Source organism: Mesoplodon bidens (assembly GCF_964165515.1).
Source record: "Mesoplodon bidens genome assembly, chromosome: 2".
NCBI lineage: Eukaryota > Metazoa > Chordata > Mammalia > Artiodactyla > Ziphiidae > Mesoplodon > Mesoplodon bidens.
In genome coordinates this window covers 5275649-5299254 of record NC_138177.1, presented here as the reverse complement: position 1 = coordinate 5299254, position 23606 = coordinate 5275649, and the positions used below count along the sequence as shown (strand labels likewise).

Genomic DNA, 23606 nt, shown 5'->3' with positions numbered 1-23606 from the left:
AAAACACTGCACAGTGTGTGTTCAGGTAGTATCTGTCATCTTGCCATCTCTGCCACTTCTTGCTACAGAAATTAGCTCTAGCTTCTGTCTTCAAGCTCCTTTTTAAAGTGGCTTCTTGCTATTCTACATAAACATGGTCTTCCCTCCTCAAGCCTTTTAATCCTAGAAACTACCAAAATACACTAAATACTGCCATCACCAGCACAATTAGTCTAAGCTTACTACTTCCCCTTCCTTACTGACCACTTACCTCTTAGCCTCTTTAAATGTGTGATGTCTTCCTTCCCAGAACTTCTACACTGCATTGTGAGTAACTTTCATGGCACATATTGCACCCGGCCTTCTGTTGGAATTATACGTAGAAGCAAATATTGTAAAAACAATAAGCAACTTGTGTCCCCCATTTACAGAGGAGAAAATCGAACCTCAGAGAGTAAAAATGATTTCCTTGAAATCGTACATTCAAGTTAGAAGTAGAAACAGAATATTAGTTCACTTCTGATTCCCAAACCAATCTTCCTCCCCAATAATAAGACTCCTGGAAGGCAAGGACCACATGTCTTTCTGTTTACAGCCTTATGTTGCCAGAGCAGTACCTTGCCAAAAAAAAAGAAAGTGTTCTAAGAATATTTTTAAGGCAGCTTTAGGTACATGCTAATTGCCTAGGTTAAGTAAACTTGTTCAATATTTGGCAAAATTTTCACCTCTGATATCATAAAAGTAACAACCAAAAATGTAACTAAAAAGGCTTTGTAAAATATAGCATTGCTTTTAACAATATATCCTTCAGCTTCCTACCTATCTATGTTACCTGTTCACTATGTAAAGTATACCTAAAAATACTATCAAAATTGTTGGTGTCTGTGAGCCTCTATGTCTATAATTCAGAAAGGCCTTTGCTCTTACTGAGTTGGTGTGAAATGGTGCTCTATCTCCAGAGTATCAATAAACTAGATTATAAAGTCTCACAAATTAAACTCCTGCACATGGATGTTTATAGCAGCTTTATTCATAATTGCCAAAACTTGGATGCAATCGAGATGTGCTTCAGTAGGAACATGGATAAACTGTGGTACTTACGACAATGGAATATTTGTCAGCACTAAAAAGAAATAAGCTACGAAGCCATAAAAAGACACGGAGGAACTTTAAGGAATCTTAACTGCATATTACTAAGTGAAAGAAGCCAATCTGAAAAGGCTACATACTGTATGGTTTCTCTGTATGATATTCTGGAAAAGGCAAAACTATGGAGACAATAAAAAGATAAGTGGTTGCTAGGGCTGGGGACGGCAGGGGGGAATAACTAGGCGGAGCACAGAGCATTTTTAGGGCAGTGAAAATACCCATATGATATTATAGTGATGGATACATGTCATTATACATCTGTCTAAACCCAGACACTGTACAACAGCAAGAGTGAACACTAAGGCAAACTACGGACTTTGGGTCATTATGTGTCAGCATAGGTTCATCCTTGGTCAAGAGCACACCATCTGGTAAATGATGCTGGTAATGCAGGAGGCTATGCAAACGTGGGGCGGGGTAAATGGGAAATCACTGTACCTTCCTCTCAATTTTGCTGTGAACCTTAAGCTGCTCTAAAAAACAAAGTCCTTTACAAAAATTTTAACTAAATTAAAGGAGCGCTATTCTGATTGGCTTATAGAGAGAAATGAGCATAAACTGGTTATTCCTAAAAGTCCTATAAAATAAGGAAACTGAACTTCTAATACTTCAGATGGGCTAGACTTCAAAAAAATTTTTAGTGAATTCAAATTCACATAATTAAGGAAAATCCTTAGCAAACACCTAGTTCTATCTATTTAGTTTAATAAATATAGCTGAGACTTCTCTGATGTATCAATATTAAGTACAATATAAGCATACATTCATTCTCTTTGGGGTTGTTTTTCCTAAATGTATACAGGTTTGATGAACAAATGGCATACTGTTTAAGGTTACAAAAGGTGTAAATTTCTACTCAACCAAACTGTATCGTTATTCTGGTAAGCTTTATTTCCACAGTAACTATATTTTGTAATGTATCTGCTAAAACATAATTTTGAAAACCTTTAGGTAACCAAAATATTGAACTGGTATTGAGTTAGTCAATGTATACTCATTGTATTATACATTGTATGATACATTATATATAATGTATGATGAACCTAGATAATTTCTAAGATAGAATACTAAAAACACTGATTACTAAGCATATTTAAGTCTATAAACATTTTTATTTTTGTGTGCTGTAAAAAGCCTACACTTTTGGGTCATTTTAATAAACTTGTTCACTTTGGCCACTATACAGAGATGTAAACGGGAGGTGTGTGGCTTTAGAAAGTGGTATGATGGGTACCATGTCTGGTAGTCTTGTAAAATGCTTGTGCAGGACACAAGGTGCTCAGTTATCTGTCCAAGTGTTTTTTGTTTTTTCTTTTTCTGTGAAACAGAAGTTAGTTATTTAGGTTAAAAGTTATGATTAATATGAGTGGTTAAAACTACACTAGGAACAACAGTATCAGATAAATACAACTGTGTGTTTTGTTTTGTTTTTTCAAAGAATAGTTTTATCCTAAAACGGCGATTTTTGGGCTTTTTGTTTTACCTCTATATTCTTGGGACTTGCTAAGAATGGTGAAGAGCAAGTGTTTATGTAATAACTACTGAAACGTAGTGTATTAGAAATTAAAACTGATACATTTTTAAAAGATACATGAATTCATTTGAAGACAGCAATCATGGATGCACTACATGTTAACACAAATGACACAATTATGATGGTGATGATAATGAAATTAGCTTGACCTTGCAGATCTCTGAGATACGTCTTTAAGTGTCAGTCTGTTCTTGACTAAGACAGAGCACAATGAATACAACTTAAAATGTTTGGTAATACCTGACTGAAAAGAAGCCATAAAATTTTTTAAAGTTCACTCAGTTTTGATGGGCTTGCTTCCTTGGATTCCTGATTAACGCTTTCGCCTGCAACATGAAAAGTTATCCTCACCTCTGTGTACCTCTGAGATAGCCAGAACTCTGTGTCTTAACACAATAATTCTCTGTGCTTGATACTGACTTTACCATGTCTTCTATTATTCGGGCGGAGGGGGGAGGTACGAAAGTTCCTCATTTACAAAAGAACTATTCAATTGTGTTACTGTCTGTATTTACTTTTAAATATTGTATTGTCACTTTGATTAAACAGATAATCAAGTGTTGCTTCTTAGGCACCTATGGACCCCATCTTAATCAAACAGTCAAATCTTCCAACAACTTTTTAAACCTTGCCTTCCCAAACTCAGATTCTGAATGCAGAAAAAAATCAAAAACTTTCAGGATATGTTTTATAACTAAAACTATCTTGGAGATTTCCTAGAGATTCCCTGAAAATTACAGGAATGTGTTCTCTTGCCTTATAAAATGAGATGCTAGAAGTAATTCGGTTTGTTTGATATGTTATTATCATAAGAGTTGTCTGATATAACTATTATTATTATTACGCAAAAAGATGGCAAATCGGAAGAGGTGCTTACCCTGCCCCAGGTTAAATTTGTACATGTAAATTTTATGAATATGAATATTTCAGAAATCACATGCTTTATGGGAAGTTTCCAGAGACATGCCAATGCCCCTGGTCTCCAGAATATGCTTTACTCTCCAGGAAAACAAGCGTCAAACTCTTATGAAATAGTTCTGCTGAATTCTCCTATACTTATCAGACTACTGGCAGTGCTTGGCCTGATGATATAAGGCAACAATAGTATAATACTGCCAGTTATAATTTCAGTTATTATTTAAAGTTTCACTTGGTCATAACCTTAGTTCTTTATTTTAAATTCTTTGTATCTTCTAAGCCAGTGGTTCCAAACTGGATATGCACCTTAGAATTACCCTTGAAGTTTTACAAAAATATATTCATCTAGGCCCTACTCCAGATACACTGAATCTCTTTACTTGATATTCTGGGTATACTCTTGCTATATTATGCCTCAGGATTATTGTATGTTATATCTCAAGATCTTTCCTCTATAAATTTTGTTCACCCATTTTCATGAATCAGGCATAACCTGAACTGGCTCCTTTGAAAAGAGGCTTACTTGTTGGTCTTGTACACACGTTTTGTCTAAAACTTTTTTTGATTGGCTTTATTATCTTCATTTTTCATACAACTGAAACAAATTTCCTTTTCCATATTTTATTTTTATTATGACATTTCAGTAGACATTTCACACTTGAAAATAATCATTAATAAATTAACCATAGCCATTAAGTCTCTGTCTCTACGGACAGTTTACTTTTGTTTCTGACACCCTGAGGACTGCCATAAGCTAGAGGCCACAGTTTGTCCTCAACAAAGAAGGTCAGCCTCAGAGCTTTGTGGAAAGGGGTTGTATCAGGTACTTCAAACTCCTGACACTTCAAAGAACAGACTCTTGGGGACAGGTCTCTGAACTGACATCACTGAGACGACGTTCAGGCCATTCCACTGGACTGAGTCAGGATTTCCAAGACTCTTTTAGTCAAGAAGCGGAAAGTTTCATGAAACTGCTAAGCCAAGATCCAGCAGAACAATAATTTACTGCGTTGTGTTGGATAAACTAATGGAAATGTTATTGTTTGAAATACTGATGCTGTTTTAATGCTCTATTTTCTGGACATATAAGGAAGCCCTTTCCTCTCTTCCTAAGCTGTCTGTAACCCACAATAATTCTGTAAACCCTGCTCCTGTAAACTGAAATATAATATTTAAACTACATCCAGTTCTCACTGATTCCTTCCCTCCCAGAATTCAGAAACTCTTACTAAGTCCCTTTACTTTTCATTGCAATATTATTATTTGCATAAGTTTAATAAAAATCTGTCATTCACTTTACCAGGATATAAGTGGAAACACTGACTAACAACCAAGGCCTTACTTAAAGTGTCCTTTTTGGGAAACATGCTTGTTTAATCAGCCATGTCAAGGCACTTGGAAGGAATAAAGGTTAAACTATACTTAGGGAGCCTCCAAAGCCCTCCCAGGAAACCTGGCGTAATGCCTGCCTGACAGTGTTAAAGAAGGTCCCTTCCTCACAGCCCAGGAACCTCAGCAAATTTTGCTAAGCTTGAGAGGAATTTACGAATATTATAGGTAGTACACATAAAATCTGGGAAAAATATTTTCTTGGACTTGGTTTCCTAGCTTTGGGATTATCTAGAAACAGATGCTTTTAAAAGTCTAATCTGAAATTCCTTATAAAAACTTCCAGAAAGAAGTTGATTTTGTAGATATAGTAATTGTTCTACACTGCATGGCCCTGGATATGTAAATTCAGGGAGGCTTATAGGCTAAATTAACACTCCTGTCCTGCCTATGTAAATAATCAGGCCAAACCTAATGGGACTTCTTATCTAGAATAATCTTTGTTTGATATCATTATGCTTGCCGGATAAAGAGGAAGACTGCAGGGAAAAATTGTAAAACTTGAAAAAATTGTAAAAAAAATTGTAAAACTTGAAAAAATTGTATAAAAATTGTAAAATTTGTCTTCAATGGAAAACAAGCCATCGTCTGACACCCTCTTTTCAGGGCCCTGCGTTTTTCACTGTTTAAGCTATTCTATAATCCTGTAAGTTGTAGATAAATGATAGCATCACAAATGATATTTGTCCACAGACATGTCCGATGGAGGGACAGCTGATGCCCCTCCTCCCTCACCCCCCATGTAAAAAAGTCACTGAAAATTTATTACAATATTCCTCATTTACCTATATAATCGTGAACTTTGAACTCTCCTTTGAATAGGTTATAGCATTTTACTGATGCCCTTGCCAGTTAACAAGTTAAAAAAATAAAACGCTTCCACAAAATAAAACCTTCTATTTGTATAGGAGTCATGATTATATTTTCTTTCAAAAATTATTCTTTAATACTAGTCTCAGAGATCGTTGGTCTAATGGGGTAAATAGAAAGTAAAGAGATGACAGATCTCAGTGCCATAACATGGGAAACATAAAATGCTGAGGGAACTCCGATGAGGTACATCCAATCCAGACCCATGACAAACAAAGGGCTTCTCGGAGGATATGACCTCCGAGCTGAGACCAGAAAGACAAGCAAAGGGGAGAGCAAGGAGGAGACTAGCATTTCAGACTGAAGGACTCCCATGTTCAAAGGGAGAATGTAAATGGATGGTGGGTACATAAGGGAAACTGTTGTTCGCTATGAAATGCAGACCACTTTTGTATTAGACAACGGGAAAGGGAGACAGAAATATGAGGCTAAAGATATAAACAAAGGCCTTGAACAAGGGGCTTGATCATGGTAAGAAGGCTGGACTTTATCTTGAAGGTGTCAGTGGGGAGAACTGAGTTCAATAAGCATTTAGTACAGCAGGCTCTGGGGTCACACTGGCTTGGAATAATGGCTCTGCTACTTATTGCTGTGTGACTCCTGCTGTATCACTTAAGTACTCTGCAGTTCTGTTTCTTCATCTGTAAAATGGGAATTACAGTAGCCTCTTAGGCTCATAAGGGTACTATAAGGATTAATTGGGCTAATACAGGTAAAGTAGTTAGAAAACTGCCTAGCACGCTGTAAGGAACCAGTGACAGTAGTGATGTCAGGAGCAGTATTTGCCCTTTAGTGAGATCATCTGTCTTACAGATCATTCTAGCTACACTGTGGAGAATACGTTAAATAGGAACAGAAATAGAGGTAAAAAGGAGAGTTAGGAGGATGCGAATTAAGGAAAGGACCCTAGAAATAAAGAGAAATGGACAGATTTCCAAGACATAAAAGAGGCACAAGCAATAAGATTTGATGACAGATTGAGTGGGGGACACAGAAGTCACAAATAAATAGATAAAAGTCCATGGCTTGAGAAAGAAGCTTAAGTCGGAGCATTCCCTGAAATAAGATGCGCAAGAACAACTCCTCCACGTCAGATAACGCAGTAAACCCAAAAACACAAAAATGCCTACGGAACACAAAAAGAGGAATGCTTCAATATATCACAGCAGGTAAATCACCTAAGTTGTATTAGAAAGGAAGTACATCAGAGAAATGGAAAACGGCATCTGAGACATAAGAAATGGCCCAGAATCAGGAAAGGTCTGCAGTTTGTGTGAAAGCAGGAAAAGTACGGCAAGAGTGAAGGGTTAAAGGTAAACAAGAAATATGACCTGGGGTCAGCGCCTCATCATCTTATTTTTCCTATCTAGAAACCAAGCAGATGGACCTGATGATTTCTATGTGTTGGCCATTACTAGCAGAGGACGGCTCCGTGGTCTTATGACTCCTGCTGGGAGCCATCCTGAACGTGTCTCTCGTGCTACCGTCGGGGAGCAATATTTGCCACCACAAAGTGTGTCTCTCTGGCAGAAGATTTACTCAGGCTGATTATTTTTAAGGAACCAAGACTCGGGAAGTTTTTCTTATTCCCTCCCCAGTAACTGCCTAAAAGAATTTAGAGAGAGGGTCTGTTCCCAGAATAGAGCCATCACCAGAGATACCTGCAAAGAATATGGGCCAGGTGTGGTGGGGGAACTAGACTAGAGAGATCAGAGTCCACTCTGTGTCCCCTTGTCCCTGCCCAACCCAGCAAACACCTGTTTACCAAACATGTGCTTCTCCCTCTCCATGTGAATTGCTTTCCTCCCCTTTGAGGTCCCAAACCACGACCCCCAACATCCTCTTTTGTCTTTAGCTGAAGATGGTATTTAAGGGGAGGGTTTCAGACATTCTGGCCGCTTACTAGTCTTCCTGGGTCTCTCCCACGTGTACAAGTTATTAAACTTTTGTTTCATTCTTCTCCTGTTAATCTGTTTCATGTCAATGTAATTCTTAAGCCAGCCAGAAGGACTTAGAAGAGTAGAGGAAAATTTTTTCTTCCCTGACACTATAAAGTTATACATCTTTCTGGAGATCGATAAAGCAGTGAAATTCTCAAACTTGTTATCAAACTATAAAAACAATACTCTACATAAAACAGTTTTATCTATTCCTCATCATAAATTAATAAACGTTTGCGGCATCACAATGTAACAATAAAACGATCGGCTCGCATTTATGGAGGCTTTCTATGTGCCAGGCACTATGCTTCGTAGACGTCATTCCTACCCTAACTTTGTCAGGGTAGCAACGTCAGCCCTATTTTGCAGGTGAGGAACGAAGAGAGAGAAAACCCCTGCCAGAAGCAACACTTCATGCAATCTGTAAATACAGAGCTGTGATTCAAACACAAAGCTGCCCCCAGCATTTATAAGATTTTAGTTCTGACCACTCTCTAAAGGTATAGTTTGCTCCCAAAGCCTGACTCCTCTCGCTCAAGAAATACAGACTACCCATGGCCCTAAGAGGCCGATGGTACATGGAAGCAGCAAACCTACAGAAAAGTGAACCATGAAATAATAAGCAGAAAGTACCGGGGGAAAGTCAAGTATTGTGAAAAACACCGTCAAGCTATTAAGTGTAAATGTGAGCAACAGGAATATAAGAACAACGGAGAGTTTAGCTTGACAGCAGCAAAAAGAAACAAAATTACTCATTTTATACAGAAGTGGTGAACTCACAAAGGTAATAGGAGATGTTGCAATTATCAGCAGCATGGATGGGAAGGTTTGTTCTGCATTAATCTTCTCAGCCACAGCTCTCAATGTATTTGCAAAACATAAATCTGACATCAACTAAATCTGTCTGTAAATCCTCAAATTCATTCACACCTTTTTATTTCCGAAGGTTGCAAACCCTCCATTTTTCCTAAATCCCCAAAGTCCCCTCCCATCACTTGCATGGAAGATAATTCAAGATTTCTCGAAGTGCCAAAAAGAAACTCATTCTCTCTTCATTACTCTTCTCCACCCCATGCTCCCCAAAACACCTTTTGCACGCAGTCTCTCTTTCCCCCCTTTACATTTGCAAAAAATTAATAAACAAAAACCTGAATTAAGTAGAGTGGGGTGACCAGAAGGGGGAGCTCTCACACCCTGTGACCATGGTGGAACCCAACAGGAAGAAGAAACACTGTTCTTGCCTGCAAGGACTCAGCCAATGAAAAGCCACGGCCTCTTTGTTTACACAGCCCTCCTGACTTCCTTTCTCCTCGATAAGAGGTTCTCCTTCCCTTGTCACGCAGGAACTTGCACCTGGCTCGCCATGGTTGCAGACCCCCAGCTGCAATTCTCTGCTGATTCCGAATAAACCCACCTTTGCTGTGGAAACGTCTGGCAGTCTATTTGTTTCAGGTGAACACACTCATCCTCTGCTTCATTCCTAATGTAACTAACTCTTTCAGATCCTTCCTGCTCCTCAGCGGCACTACTGCAAAGCCAACTCACTTCCTTGCCTCCAGCTTCTCCCACCGCCAATCCATACTGAAATCTTTTCCAAATCAATATTCCTAACAGACTTATCTTGTTATATCACACTCTCCTTAAGTTCATTTGAAGGACCAACTCTTCAGCAAGGCCTTTCGTTGTTGCCAAGACCCAGCCCAGTTCATGTTTATAGTTTCATCTCCTACTCTCCTACACAAAATTCTCCAGTGTACAAAAAACAACAACAACAAAAATTAATTACAACTCCTGAAATGTGATTTGGGTTGTCCCATGGGTTCTTCTATTGCCAAAAGAAGGAAAACACATGCAAAAAGTATATGATAAGCCAATGCCTATGATGGACCAAAAGCTGTGTATGTGGTACAACTAAAGGACTAAACAGATTGGTATCATTTCTTTGGATTAAACAACACACTGCTTTCAAATTATAAAGATACTGGGGGAAAAACTCCTAATAAACTTTTTCTAAAAGAACTAAAATAAGTGAGTAGGGTTTGGGTCAGCATTCCAAGCAGAAAGAATAATACAGCTTCCTTGCTAATAACACATGCTTCTGAATTACACCAACTTGCCCTCAAGTCTCAGCTAGCTCTGCCTCTTCTAAGCAGTGTGTTATCAGGCAAGTTTCTTACTTAACTCTCAGTTTCAGGGCTGATACTATCTCCTAGCAGTACTGGGAGAATTGGAAGATAAAATCAGTTGTGCACATAAGCACCTAGCATAAGTGCCTAGTACATGTTAAGAGCTAAATAAGGAGAGATTAAGAATTATTCTTACTGAAGCAGTCTCAGATCCAGTGAAAAGGCTGTTTAGGAAGAAGTCGACAATTAGTATAGGAAAGCAGTAAAAGATAAGAAGGATGAGAAATACACACAGAGTACTTGTGTCATCTGTAGTACGCAGAATATTCACCAAAAAGCATATAGCAAAACCATTCATCAAGGCCCTTGGCTGGATTCCTATATGAAGTTTTGTTTCTTTAAATATAAACTGAAGTAGTTAGACAAAATGGTATCTAAAGCTCCTTTCAGCTCTAACCTTCAAAAAGTCTGCAAGAAACGCTATGCCCTGGAATCCTGGGGGTTATGAATGCTCATCACCATTACATGGTCAAATGCTTTTATGTTTTACTTAGTATGTGAGGGCTTATTAATGTTCCACTGACCTCACAAATGTGGGAAACAAAGCAACAGCTAAAACATTCCTAGCACCAGTTTATCTGTCACAAGAGGAACAGCAATAGCCGGTCTCACTGAAGAATTTACTGTAGCTAAACTCGACAAGTACACTATCACCCTTATGTGAACCCAAAGTTAGGAGCCTTCAGATACCCTATGAATTCTCAGGGGCAGTTTAAGAGGTAGAAGTTAGAAAAGAAAAAAAAAAAGAATCTGGACAGGAGGTTAGACCAGAGAGAACTAGAAAGACCAAGAGAGAATAGTATTGATATTTCAAAACAGTAACATTAGCCAACAAGTGTCTAACCTAACTTCCCATTACTGGGAAACAAACCCAATTAAGCCTCATATGTACAAATCATGTCTTCACTGTGGGGACTTATTTTATATACTTAAGATACTTATAAATCTATTCTTTCTCCAAGGGGCTAAAAACAAATTAAGAGTACATGCTCTCTTTTTATGTGAAAGAACAGTCAAGGACTGCACTAGATCTAATTAGTATTTAACATGCTCATTTAACTAACTTTTTCAGTGACATTTCCTAATCTTCTATACTGATTTTCACATGTAGAAAATTATTCTTCCACATCAAAATCACATCTGTCTGTATATCTCTGAATGAACTGCTTTAAAATGAATACTTTTATCAGCTTTCATTTTGGTAAATTATGAGAATCATACCTGTGAACTTAACTTATGGTTAAGCTTGTAGTGTTATAATTTTATAATTTTAAGTGACAAGATTGTTTTACCCCATTTCTTTGTAGACAAAAAAAAGGAACCTGCTCATCAGATTTCCAGGAGTACTTTTCTATATAAAAATTTAAATTTGTAAGGTTAACCATATAATTCACTTCAAAATGATAAATCCATAATATAAATTATAAAGATTTTTAAAATTTACATACATTATGTCAAAATAATTCACAGTTTTGGCTATACAAAATACTTAAGGAACTAGAGAATATTATAATTAAAATACAAATGCAGTAAATTCATTTCCAAGTCTCCCATTTTAAGAAAACAAAGCCATAGATAAGAATTATTTTAAAATAAGAAAATGTCAATTCAACTTATATATGTTAATGATTCGAACATTACTGTAACAAGGGTAGAATTGACCTCTTAGTTATAGCAGTTACTACTTCTTACTGTCTTACTTACAGAAGGGTATCCCTCAAAGTACCACATCATCAAGTTTTCTGATGGGGAAATGTTTGTTCCCAAATATATATTCCATAGACACATTAAAAGAGTATAAAAACATGCTCAGAGTTGATCAAGAGAAAATACTTAAATCAATTCATATGTAGTAGTCATAGTAGTAGTAGTAACAGTAGTAATAATCATTAATAATCATTAACTCTCCAATTTTAAATGCTTTTTAAAAATTATGTGGTTCCAACCTGGTCTGCAAAGTCCTCTGGGAACTTCCACAATACCTCCGGATCTGTAAATAATTGACACAGAGCATTAAACAGAGAAAATAATACATTTATAGCAACGGTCTTGTTCAAATACTCTTAAAATTGTCAAAGCTACTTTTTTTAATAATTTTAAATTTTTTCTTTAAATATTTACAGTTGATGAGGTTCAAAATTAAATATTTTGATAGTTTAAGAGTTTTAATGACCTTTGGAACAGGAATAATAAAATGAATAACTTGGTCAGATTATTAAAAATATTATTTCTTTTAGCAACTCATTTTTTACTTATACACCTTAGATTTTAAGATTCTGAAATATAAATTTTCAGACTTCACTTAATATACTGGTTTTAATTTGAAAAGAAAAATATAAATGTGGTAAATATGTAATCAAATATATTACAGCCCTCAGAAACTAGACTAAAATACAACATCTTAAATTTCCATTTAAAACCCTAAAAGACATTTTTCCAAAGAAGACATGCATATGGTGAGCAGGCCCATGAAAAGATGCTCAACATCATTATCATCAGAGAAATGCAAACTAAAACCACAATGAGATATCACCTCACACCTGTCAGAATGGCTATCATCAAAAAGAACACAAATAGCAAATGTTGGCAAGGATGCGGAGAAAAGGGAGCCCTCCTACACTATTGATGGGAATGTAAATTGGTGCAGCCACTGTGGAAAACAGTATGGAAGTTCCTCAAAAAACTAAAAGTAGAAGAACTACCATATGATCCAGCAATTCCACTCCTGGATATATATCTGAAAAAAAATGTAAACACTAATTCGAAAAGATACATGAACCCCAGTGTTCACAGCAGCATTATTTACAATTACCAAGATATGGAAGCAACCTAAGTGTCCACTGACAGATGAATGGATAAAGAGGATGCGGTATGTATGTGTGTACACACACACACATACTCTCACAATGGAATACTACTCAGCCATAAAAAAGGAATGAAATTTTGTCACTTTCAACAACATGGAAGGATTTGGAGGGTATTATGCTAAGCGAAACAAGTCAGAGAAAGACAAGTACTGTATGATATCACTTATATGTGGAATCTAAAAAAATAAAACAAACTAGTGAATATAACAAAAAAGAAACAGACTCACAGATGTAGAGAACAAATGAGTAGTTACCAGTGGGGAGAAGGAAGGGGAGGCGCAAAATAGGGGTAGGGGATTAAGAGGTACAAACTATTATGTACAAAATAAATAAGCTACAAGGATGTATTGTACAACACATGGAATATAGCCAGTATTTTGTAGTAACTATAAATGGAATATAACTTTTAAAAATTGTGAATCACTATGCTGTATACCTGTAACTTACATTTATTGGACATCGACTATACTTCAATTTAAAAAATGAAAAAGAAAATAAAATCCTCAATAAAAGTGTATAAACACAGTAATAATGTTTGTGTTATATCAAGGTTCACTTTTGAAATCCTATATTTGCAACTCCATAAATCAGCTTTTAAAACAATAGATAAGTTGGTAGACATAAGGCATCAAGCTTGTTTAAAATACAATTGACATTTCTGGGGTATTTCAGAGATATTTTTCTAATATATTATATCCAGTTATTCATATATAAAAATGTTTTATAAATATTTTTATAAATATTTATAAATATTGTTTTATAAATATTCGCACTGGTTTTCATTTTCGTTATTTCTTCACACTATTTCTCTTCTACTTAGCATAATAATAAGTCTTTTTAATTAACACTAAAAAGTATTTTGGTTGCATACATATTTTTTAATTCTGTCAATAACATACTTCTGAATACTGCAAATGTGCTTTAAAAGGATACCGTGCAAAGGATAATATTACTTCCGAAAAAGCCTTTGAACGCCCAATATAAGTAACAAGCACAACCGACAAGACAGGATCAAAATATCAAAAATACCACTTTATGTACCCAGTCAGTAAAAAATTACAGCTCAATCCCATTATTTCCACTATACCATATTGCTTTTTAAAAAATACAGTCTGGGCTTCCCTGGTGGCACAGTGGTTGAGAGTCCGCCTGCCGATGCGGGGGACACGGGTTCGTGCCCCAGTCCGGGAAGATCCCACATGCCGCAGAGTGGCTGGGCCCGTGAGCCATGGCCGCTGAGCTTGCGCGTCCGGAGCCTGTGCTCCGTGGCGGGAGGGGCCGCGGCAGTGAGAGGCCTGCGTAACCGCAAAAAAATAAATAAATAAAAAATAAAAAATACAGTCCAAGGATGCATAATTTCAAGTATTTAATTCCAAAACTCAGTAATTACCCAGCAACATTTTGAGCATGAGCCGGCTTCTCTTGCTGTATTACTTATTAAGCTCAAACAAATTTTTTTTCAAATATTTTAACTTAAAAAAAAAAAAAGGAAGCATACTTTCTACAATTAACCTTTTTACTAGGAACAAAAAGTTTCTACATAAATTAACATAAAAATCATTTAAAACACCTTATATAAGAATAATGCATTACTAATTTATGGAGCTAATATTAAATGATTATGCCTTCATGTAAAACAAAATGTGTACATTTCTAAAATGACTGTGACATGTATAGATCACCTAAAAATACTGAAACATTAAAGTCCCATAGAAATTATGTTGGAAAACATATATATGTGCCCATGTATGTACATATATGTGTGTGTGTTTATGTGGCAGTTTTACCAAAACAGTAGTTATTAAGATTTGCATCTCATAAAACAAAAGTGTATGATGGATTCTTCATGAAATATTAAACAAAAGTTATTATCTTGATAAATTAATATAATAACTAATGGCCCTATAAACAAGTCATCATGCAGAAATGTGGAAGAGTCCCTTCTTATAAATAATGGAGTTAGAGAGTTTCAATGTGAATATTTTAAATATCCCTTTTAAACAACCTCAATTTTACAGTTACCATTTGAGAAAATGACAGATTCCTTACACTTATACCTTAAAACCAGGATATTTGTCTTGCTGGATAGCCCTAACAGTTTGCCCTGCTGTGTGCAGCATTTCCCTAATCACATTCTCCTCCCTCACTTTTCTTCATCCCTTACACTATGCAGTTTTTTTCTGTCCCGTCTGGTCTGTTCTTTCAGAGGATGAACAAGTGAATACATGAAAACAGCAAATATCGGTTTAGTCACATAGTGGAAAGTACCCTATTTCTTTTCTCTTCATTAAATGTGTGTTACACTTCAGCACCCAAAAATGTATTATAATCATGTGCATCCATATCTGAAATGGATTAACTTAGTTACTGCCTGTTTGGTTAGGTTTACCCCGTATCTGACACACGTTGGCAGCAACTCTTCACAAGGACTGCAGAGGAAGAAACAAAAGAGCTCTGAGAAAAATGATAATAGTCCAATGTTCAAATGTATGCACAACGACGGAATTTTCTGTTCCCTGGGGATTACTTTCCAGATGCGAGATCTGACCTGGCAAAGCTAGGTCGATTTTATGCTGATTTTATGGGTGAAAGGATGGGAACTGCTGGTAGGAGTCACCGCTGCCCGCAGTGACTAGGACACACTGTGTTTCTCTTCTGTCCAGTGTCCACCCATAACTCAGAGGAGACTCCACATCTTAAAGAGGAACTTTGCCACCAACAATCCAGAAACCAAATAAACATGAAAGGAAGAACACGTAACTTGATTTTTACATAAATATAGTTAATCTCTTATTTTAATAAAAGAACGTTACAGTGTAGTGAGAAAAATATACAAATTTTTATTAAATCAGTAAATTTGGAAGGAGAGTATTTAATGTATTATTTGTGCATCACCATCACAAGTATTCCAAATTCCTGAGGCTTTCTTTTTTAATGTAAGGTGAGATAAATTTAGTAATATTTTATCTTCCTTTGCAACCAGACCTTTCACGTTTTCTGGCCTGTAACTAAAACCAAAAATTAAAATAACTTAAAATATTACTGTGATTCAACTACACTTTTTCATGCAGGAAAAACTTTAATTTATACAAATGAATAATATTTACTTAACTCTGTGGAATTCATAGATGAATATATTTAAAATTATGCATTTGTAAAACCACAGTTCAGAGACTATATACCTTTGAAAAGGCAGAATATATAGTATTAGTGTTTTTCTTGATTATAGCTTCAGTGCTTATTCACCTACATTGTATATTTTGTGTGTGTGTGTGTGGTACATGGGCCTCTCACTGTTGTGGCCTCTCCCATTGCGGAGCACAGGCTCTGGACGCGCAGGCTCAGCAGCCATGGCTCACGGGCCCAGCCACTTCGCGGCATGTGGGATCTTCCTGGACCAGGGCACAAACCCGTGTCCCCTGCATTGGCAGGCGGACTCTCAACCACTGCGCCACCAGGGAAGCCCTCACCTACATTGTAGAATCAGAATTTTACAAGTGAGGAAACTGAAGCCAATGCAATGAGGTTCATGTCTTTTTTTTTTTTAATAAAGTTATCTATTTATTTATTTTTGGCTGCGTTGGGTCTTCGTTGCTGCGCATGGGCTTTCTCTAGTTGCAGCGAGTGGGGGCTACTCTTCCTTGCGGTGCGCGGGCCTCTCACCACCGAGGTGGCCTCTCCTGTTGCGGAGCACAGGCTCTAGGCGTGTGGGCTTCAGTAGCTGTGGCACGTGGGCTCAGTAGTTGTGGCTCGCAGGCTCTAGAGTGTAGGCTCAAGTAGTTGTGGCGCAAGGGCTTAGTTGCTCCGTGGCATGTGGGATCTTCCCAGACAAGGGCTTGAACCCATATCCCTTGCACTAGCAGGCGGATTCCTAACCACTGCGCCGCCAGGGAGGTCCCTGGGAACGTGTCTTAATTATAAGGCTAGTTAATGTCAGAGGCTAGAACTTTCTTAGTTGAGATCTAAGGAGCAGCTATTTTAAATAATTTCCAAAATCAGTACATTTCTATGTCCCACTTAAGTTCAACTTATTTTATTCAAAAATCTATGCAACGCTAAAGAAACAGGAAAAGTCCCTGCCCTCCAATGCCCTATAGCAAACATGGAGAAAAATGTCACAGAGCTACCTAGTTTTTGTGCAAACCAGGTATCCTGCAGGAATGCTTGAACTCAATTTGAAAATTCACTGGCTTAATAATTTCAAAAAATGTTCCTAACAAAAGAATGGTGATGTCTCTTGAATATAAATGAGCAGGAATCATTAAAGAAAATCTTCCACCTATGGAGATATAATAGTGAAGTAAACAAAATAGGTCTCTACAACGTATAGGAAAGGACGGCATCTAAACCTATAGCTCAGTAAAATTTGATGAGTGTTATACTAAAAGGACAGGATACTACCAGACAGCACAAGGAAAGCCAATCTAAGTTAGAAAGCCACTAGTTAGACAAGCAAAGGATGATTTGGGCTATAAAGTGGGCAGAGGAGAACATTCCGGAATGGAGAAACAATACGCACTAAGTCTTAGAGGTTAAAAGAAAGCAGAAAACATTTGGAAACTGAAATTTAAAAAAGAAGTAATATATCTAGAATGCAGAGTAGGAGAGAGAAAATGTCACAGGATGAAGCTGGAGAGACAGGGGACAGACTACAGAGTTGAAGATGTACCCAAGGTACCAGAGGAAGCCACTAAACCACGGGAGAAGGAACACCAGAAGTGTGTGGGGAATACAGTTAGAGTGCGTGTTTATGAAAGTCAAGGGAAGACAGTGTACCCAAAAAATTCTCAGACAAATGTGGCAGAACATTAAGCAAGGTGATGGCTCAAAAAATGGTATGTGTGTGTAAAGCATAAACCACACACCGTAAAATAAGCTCCAGTGGCGAGATGGGAAGCAGAAGGCCAGTTAAGATCGTGGAGTGTGAGGAAAGAGACGCACCGTGTATGGGGGCAACGTATTTAAGAGACGGTACAGGGAGAAGAAAGTAAAGATAGGAGGAAAGAGGTGAAGCCAGACGGGTCTGTTTGTCATTTATTTCCTTTATACTGGCACAGACTTGAACATGTTTAGGTGATCATGGGAGTTAGTGAGGCAGCGGAGAGCCAGAAAAGAAGAGACGCACGCCCCTGAGGAGGCAGGAAGAGGGCATCCTGATCAAGACAGTGAGATGAGCCTTGGACAGAAGCTGAAGAATAGTTTCCCATTGTTATAGGAATGAGAAAAGAGGAGAGGAGGTATGAATCCAAGGAGATTTTAGAATCTGGGGTACAAAGTTAAGAGTTTTGTGCAAAAATTCCTGATTATTTTGTGTGTGGAGTAGGTGCAAAGCTCCGTCCTAGGAGGGAAGTTGTTGGGGGGCTTGAGGAGGTGTGAAACAACTGTTTCAGGCACTGCTGAGCACTCAGTTTGGAGGGTGGCCAGCCTAGTGTTTAAGGGCAACAATGCGGTATCTCCCCATCATCATCCAAGGGCCAAGGTGCAGGAGATAACTGCTAGACTCAGTCATGGCTGAGGCTTCTGTCAGTCACATGTGACGGAAAGAGAGCCTCAACAGAAGAGTGGTTACAGATGTGAACTGCTTATCTAAAGCTAAAAAAGAGAAGTGGTTTTATTTTTTTCTGTAAAATCCATTAGTACTAAATGTTATACCAAGTCATGCTAATGCATTTTAAAACAGTGTATTTTCAGTAGAAAATCTACTGCATATATCTGAAGACTGTAGGACTGAAAAATAAAATAAATAAATGGAACATTTGTAATTATGAAGTTAGGCAGCTGAAGTTCTGGTCTTATACCTGTACATAGCAATGCTTTCTGTCTGTGATCAGAGGTAGGTACTGAAAAGTATAAAACCAGTTTCCCTCCTCTCTTCCCTGCCTTCCACTCCTCCCTGCTCTCTCTGGAATTATCTGAAAGAACAGTCTTATCTGTTTACCCAAGCTTACCATATAAATCTCATTTTCCACATATACTATTATGTGGGGGAAAAAACCCAGAAAACCATGGAATTAGATAACTACAGTTAAAATTACAATTTTTCCAGCTTTACTGAATTATATTTGACATATAACACTCTGTCAGCTTAAGGTGTATGAGATGATTTGATAAACGTACATATTGTGAAATCTTTACCACAATAAGGTTAGTTAACACATCCTTCACCACACATAGTTTCTAACTTGTTGTTTTCATTATCATTGGTATGGTGGGAACATTGAAGCCCTACTCTCAAAGCAACTTTCAAATACACAACATAGTATTTGTGAACTGTAGTCAACATGCTGGACATTAGATCCCTGGAATCTACTCATCTTATAACTGAAAGTTTGTACCCTTGAACCAACATCTCCTGCCACCCCTCAGCCCCTGGCAACCACCATCCTACCCCGATTCTTTGAGTCCAATATTTTTAGATTTCACATATGAGTGAGATCATATACTACTTGTCTTTCTCTGACTTACTTCATGGAGCATACGTCCTCAAGGATGTCCACCTATGCTGTTGCAAATGGCAAGGTAGCCTTCCTTTTTTCTAGGGTGGAATGACACTCCATGCTACGTATACACCACATTCTCTTTAACCATTCATTCACTGATGGACATTTAGGTTGTTTGCATATCTTGACTATTGAGAATAATACTGCAATGAACATGGGAGTGCAGATTATCTCTTCAAGATAGTGATTTCATCTTCACTGGATAAATACCCAGAAGTGGGATTGCTGGGTCACATGGTGGTTCTAGTTTTCATTTTTTGAGGAACCTCCACACTGTCTTCTGCAGTGGCTGCACCAATTTACATTCCCACCAATAATGAATGAGGGCTTCCTCTCCTCCACATCCTGGCCAGCATTTGTTATCTTGTCTTTATAACAGCCATTTTGACAGGTGTGAGATAACACCTCATTATGCTTTGCTTTGCATTTCCAGGATAATTAGTGATGTTGAGAACCTTGTCATGTAGTTGTTGGCGGCTGTTATCTTTTCTTTGGAAAAATGTCTCTTTAAAGCCCTCTGCCAATTTTTTAAATGGATTATTTGGTTCGTTGCTGTTGTATGAGTTCTTTATATTTTGGGTATTAACCCCTTATCAGATATATGGTTTGCAAATATTTTCTGCCATCCTATAGGCTGCCTTTTCATTTTCTTTTGCTGTGCAGAGCTTTTTAGTTTGATATAGTCCCACTTGCTTTTTGCTTTTGTTGCTTGTGCTTTTGGTATCATATCCAAAAAATAATTGCCAACAGTGATGTCAAGGAACTTACCATTTATGTTTTCTTCTAGGATTTTTATACTTTCACATTTTATGTTGAAGTCCTTCATCCATTTCAAGTTAATTTTTGTGACTTCTGTAAGATAGAGGTCCAATTTCATTCATTTGCATGTGGATATCCAGTTTTCCCAACACTATTTATTGAAGACACTGTCCTTTCCACATTGAGTATTCTTGGCTCCCTTGCCAAATATTGCTCAGTCATACATGTGGGGTTTACTTCTGAGCTCTGGATTCCGTTCCATTTGTTTCTGTGTCTGTTTTTCTGCCAGTACCACACAGTTTTGATTACTGTAATTTGTAGTATAGTCTGAAATCTGGAAGTGGGAGACCTCCAGCTTTGTTCTTTCTCAATATTGCTTTGGCTATTTGGGATCTTTTGTGGTTCCATATGAACTTTATAATTCTTCTACTTCTGTGAAAAAAGCCACTGTAATTTTGATGAGTATTATATTGAATATACAGATAACTCTGGGTAGTATGGACATTCTAACAATATTAATTCTTCCAATCCACGACCATGGGATATCTTCCCATTTATTTGTGTCTTCTTCAATTTCTTTCATCACTGGTCTTATAGTTTTCACTGTATGAATCTTTCATTTCCTTGGTTAAATTTATTCCTAAGTATTTTATTGTTTTTGATGCTATCGTAAATAAGATTATTTATTTTTCAGGTAATTGTTAATGTACAGAATTGTAACTTATTTTTGTATGTTGATTTTGTATCCTGAAACTTTACTGAATTTATTAGTTATAACAGTTTTTTGGTGGAGTATTTAGGATTTTCTATATACAAGATCATGTCATCAGCAAACATTTTTACTTCTTTCTTTCCTTAAGTCATTAAGATGACTTTCTTTTCCTTGCCCAACTGCTCTGGGTAGGACTTGTAGCACTATGCTGAATAAGAGCAGACTCCCTTGTCTTCTTCCTGATCTTAGAGGGGAAGCTTTCAACCTTTCACTGGAGTGCATGATACCAGTTGTGGGACTGTCGTGTGGTTTTTATTATCTTGAGGTACGTTCCTTCTATATCCAATTTGTTGAGAGTTTTCACGAAAGGATACTGAACTTTATCCAATGCTTTTTCTGATCTACTGAGATGATCAAAAAATTGTATCTTTCATTCTTTTAATATCATGTATCATATTTATTAATTTGTGTATATTGAACCACCTGTGTATCCATGGATAAATCTTACTTGATCATAGTGTATGATCCTCTTAATGTGTTGTTGAATTTGGTTTGCTAGTATTCGGTTGAGATTTTTTGCACCTATATTCATTAGGGTTATTGGCACTTGTAGGTTTCTTTCTTTTAGTATCCTCATCTGGCTTAATATCAAGGTAATATTGGTCTTATAAAATTAGTTTGGGAGTGTGCCCTGCTCTTCAATTTCTTGGAAGAGTATAATAAAAACTGGCACTAACTTCTTCAAATGTTTGGTAGAATTTACCCATAAAGCCATCTGGTCTTAGGTTTTCTTAGTTGGGAGGTTTTTTATTACTAATTCAATCTCCTTACTTATTATTGGTCTGTTCAGATTTTCTATTTCTTCATGATTCAGACATGGTAGGTTATATTTTTTTGAATCGTTAAATATATACACTTCTTGTTTTTCTAGGTTGTCAAATTTGTAGGCATACAGTTGTTCCTAGTAGTGTCTTATTATCCTTGTATTTCTGTGGTATCAGTTGTCATGTCTCCTTTTTCATTTATAATTTTATTTATTTGAATTTTCTCCTTTCCTCTTGATAAACCTGATTTGTCAATTTTGTTTATCTTTTCAAAAGATAAGATTATCTGTCTTATCTTTTCTATTGTTTTTCTATTTAACATATTTCTGCTGTAATCTTTGTCATCTCCTTCCTTCTGCTAACTTTGGGCTTAGTTTGTTCTTTTTCAAGTTCCTTGAGGTGTAAAGTTAGGTTGTTTGGGATCTTTCTTTTTTCTTAATGTAGATATTTATTGCCATAAAGTTCCCTCTTAGCACAACTTTTGCTGCATCCCATCAGTTTTGGTATATTTGCATTTTCATTTGTTTCAATATATTGTTTTATTTCCCTTTTGATTTTATCTCCAACCCACTGGTTGCTCAAGAGTGTGTTGTTTGATTTCCACTTATTTGTGAATTTTCCAGTTTTCCTCTTGTTACTGATTTATAGCTTCATACCACTGTGGTTGGAAAAGGTACTTTCAATCTTTTAAAATTTACTGAGACTTATTTTGTAACCTAACATATGATCTATTCTGGAGAATGTTCCATGTGTGCTTGAGAAGAATGTATATTCTGCTGCTGTTAGATGGAATGTTCTATATATGTCTCTAAGGTCCCTTTGACCTAACAGAGTATTTGTAGGCAGCATATAGTTGGGTTGTATTTTCTTATCTATTCAGTCACTATATGCCTTTTCATCGGAGAATTCAGTCTATTGGAGAATTTAGTCTGTTTACATCTGAAGTAATTAAAAGGTATATAGTGACTGAATAGATAAGAAAATAAGACCCAACTCTATGCTGCCTACAAGATACTCACTTCCACTCAAAGACACACACAGGCTCGAAGTGAACCAGTGGAAAAAGTTATTCCATGCAAACAAATAGAAACCAAAAGAGAGCAGATATATATATATATATATATATATATATATATATATATAGAGAGAGAGAGAGAGAGAGAGAGAGAGAGAGAGAGAGAGAGGGAGGGAGGGAGGGAGAGGGAGGGGGGAGGGAGGGAGGGAGGGACAGACAGATCACTATATTGGGCAAAATAAACTAGGTAAAAACTGTAACAAGACAAGGTCATTATATAATAATAAAGGGGTCAATTCATCAAGAGATTATAATAATCGTTAAGTACATATGCATACGACATCAGAACACCTAAATAATCAAGCAAATCCTTGCTCATTGTTTTGTTTTGTAGTTCCTTTCTTGCTGTCTTCCTTTGTGAATTCATCATTTTCCATAACGGTACACTTTGATTCCCTTCTCTTTATCTTGTGTGTACCTATTATAGATTTTTGTTTTGTGGTTACCCTGAGGCTTACTTGAAAAATCTTAGAGAAACAGCAGTTATTTTAACCTCATCACAACTTAACTTTGATCACATACAAAAACTCTACCCTTTTATTCCTCCTACACACATTTTGTTTTTGATGTCACACTTTACATCTTTTTATATTGTGTACCTAACAAACTGTTGCTATAACTATTAATTTTAATACTTTTGTCCTTCAACCTTTATATTAGAGTTAAGTGGTTAACACACCACCACATTACAGTATCAGAGCATTCTGAATTTGACTATATATTTGCCTTTACCAGTGTGTTGTTTCTTTTCATATGTTTTCATAGTTAGCATCCTTTCATTTCAGGTTGAAGAAGTCCTTTCAACACTTCTTGTAAGGCAGGTATAGTAGTGATGAACCACCTCAGCTTTCATTTGCTTGGCAAAGTCTTTATCTCACCTTTATTTCTGAAGGATGACTTTGCT

At 36.7% G+C, this 23606-nt stretch overlaps 1 protein-coding gene across 4 annotated transcripts in view; it reads right to left on the bottom strand.

Annotated features, from left to right (window-relative positions):
- DENND1B (DENN domain containing 1B) overlaps positions 1–23606 on the bottom strand; it is a 261341-nt gene that overhangs the window by 182747 nt on the left and 54988 nt on the right. For all 4 annotated transcript variants that reach the window (XM_081226435.1, XM_081226437.1, XM_081226438.1 and 1 more), the window contains exon 3: positions 11912–11955. In XM_081226435.1, the coding sequence (XP_081082561.1) occupies positions 11912–11955 (44 nt within the window). The remainder of the gene's footprint in view (positions 1–11911; positions 11956–23606) is intronic.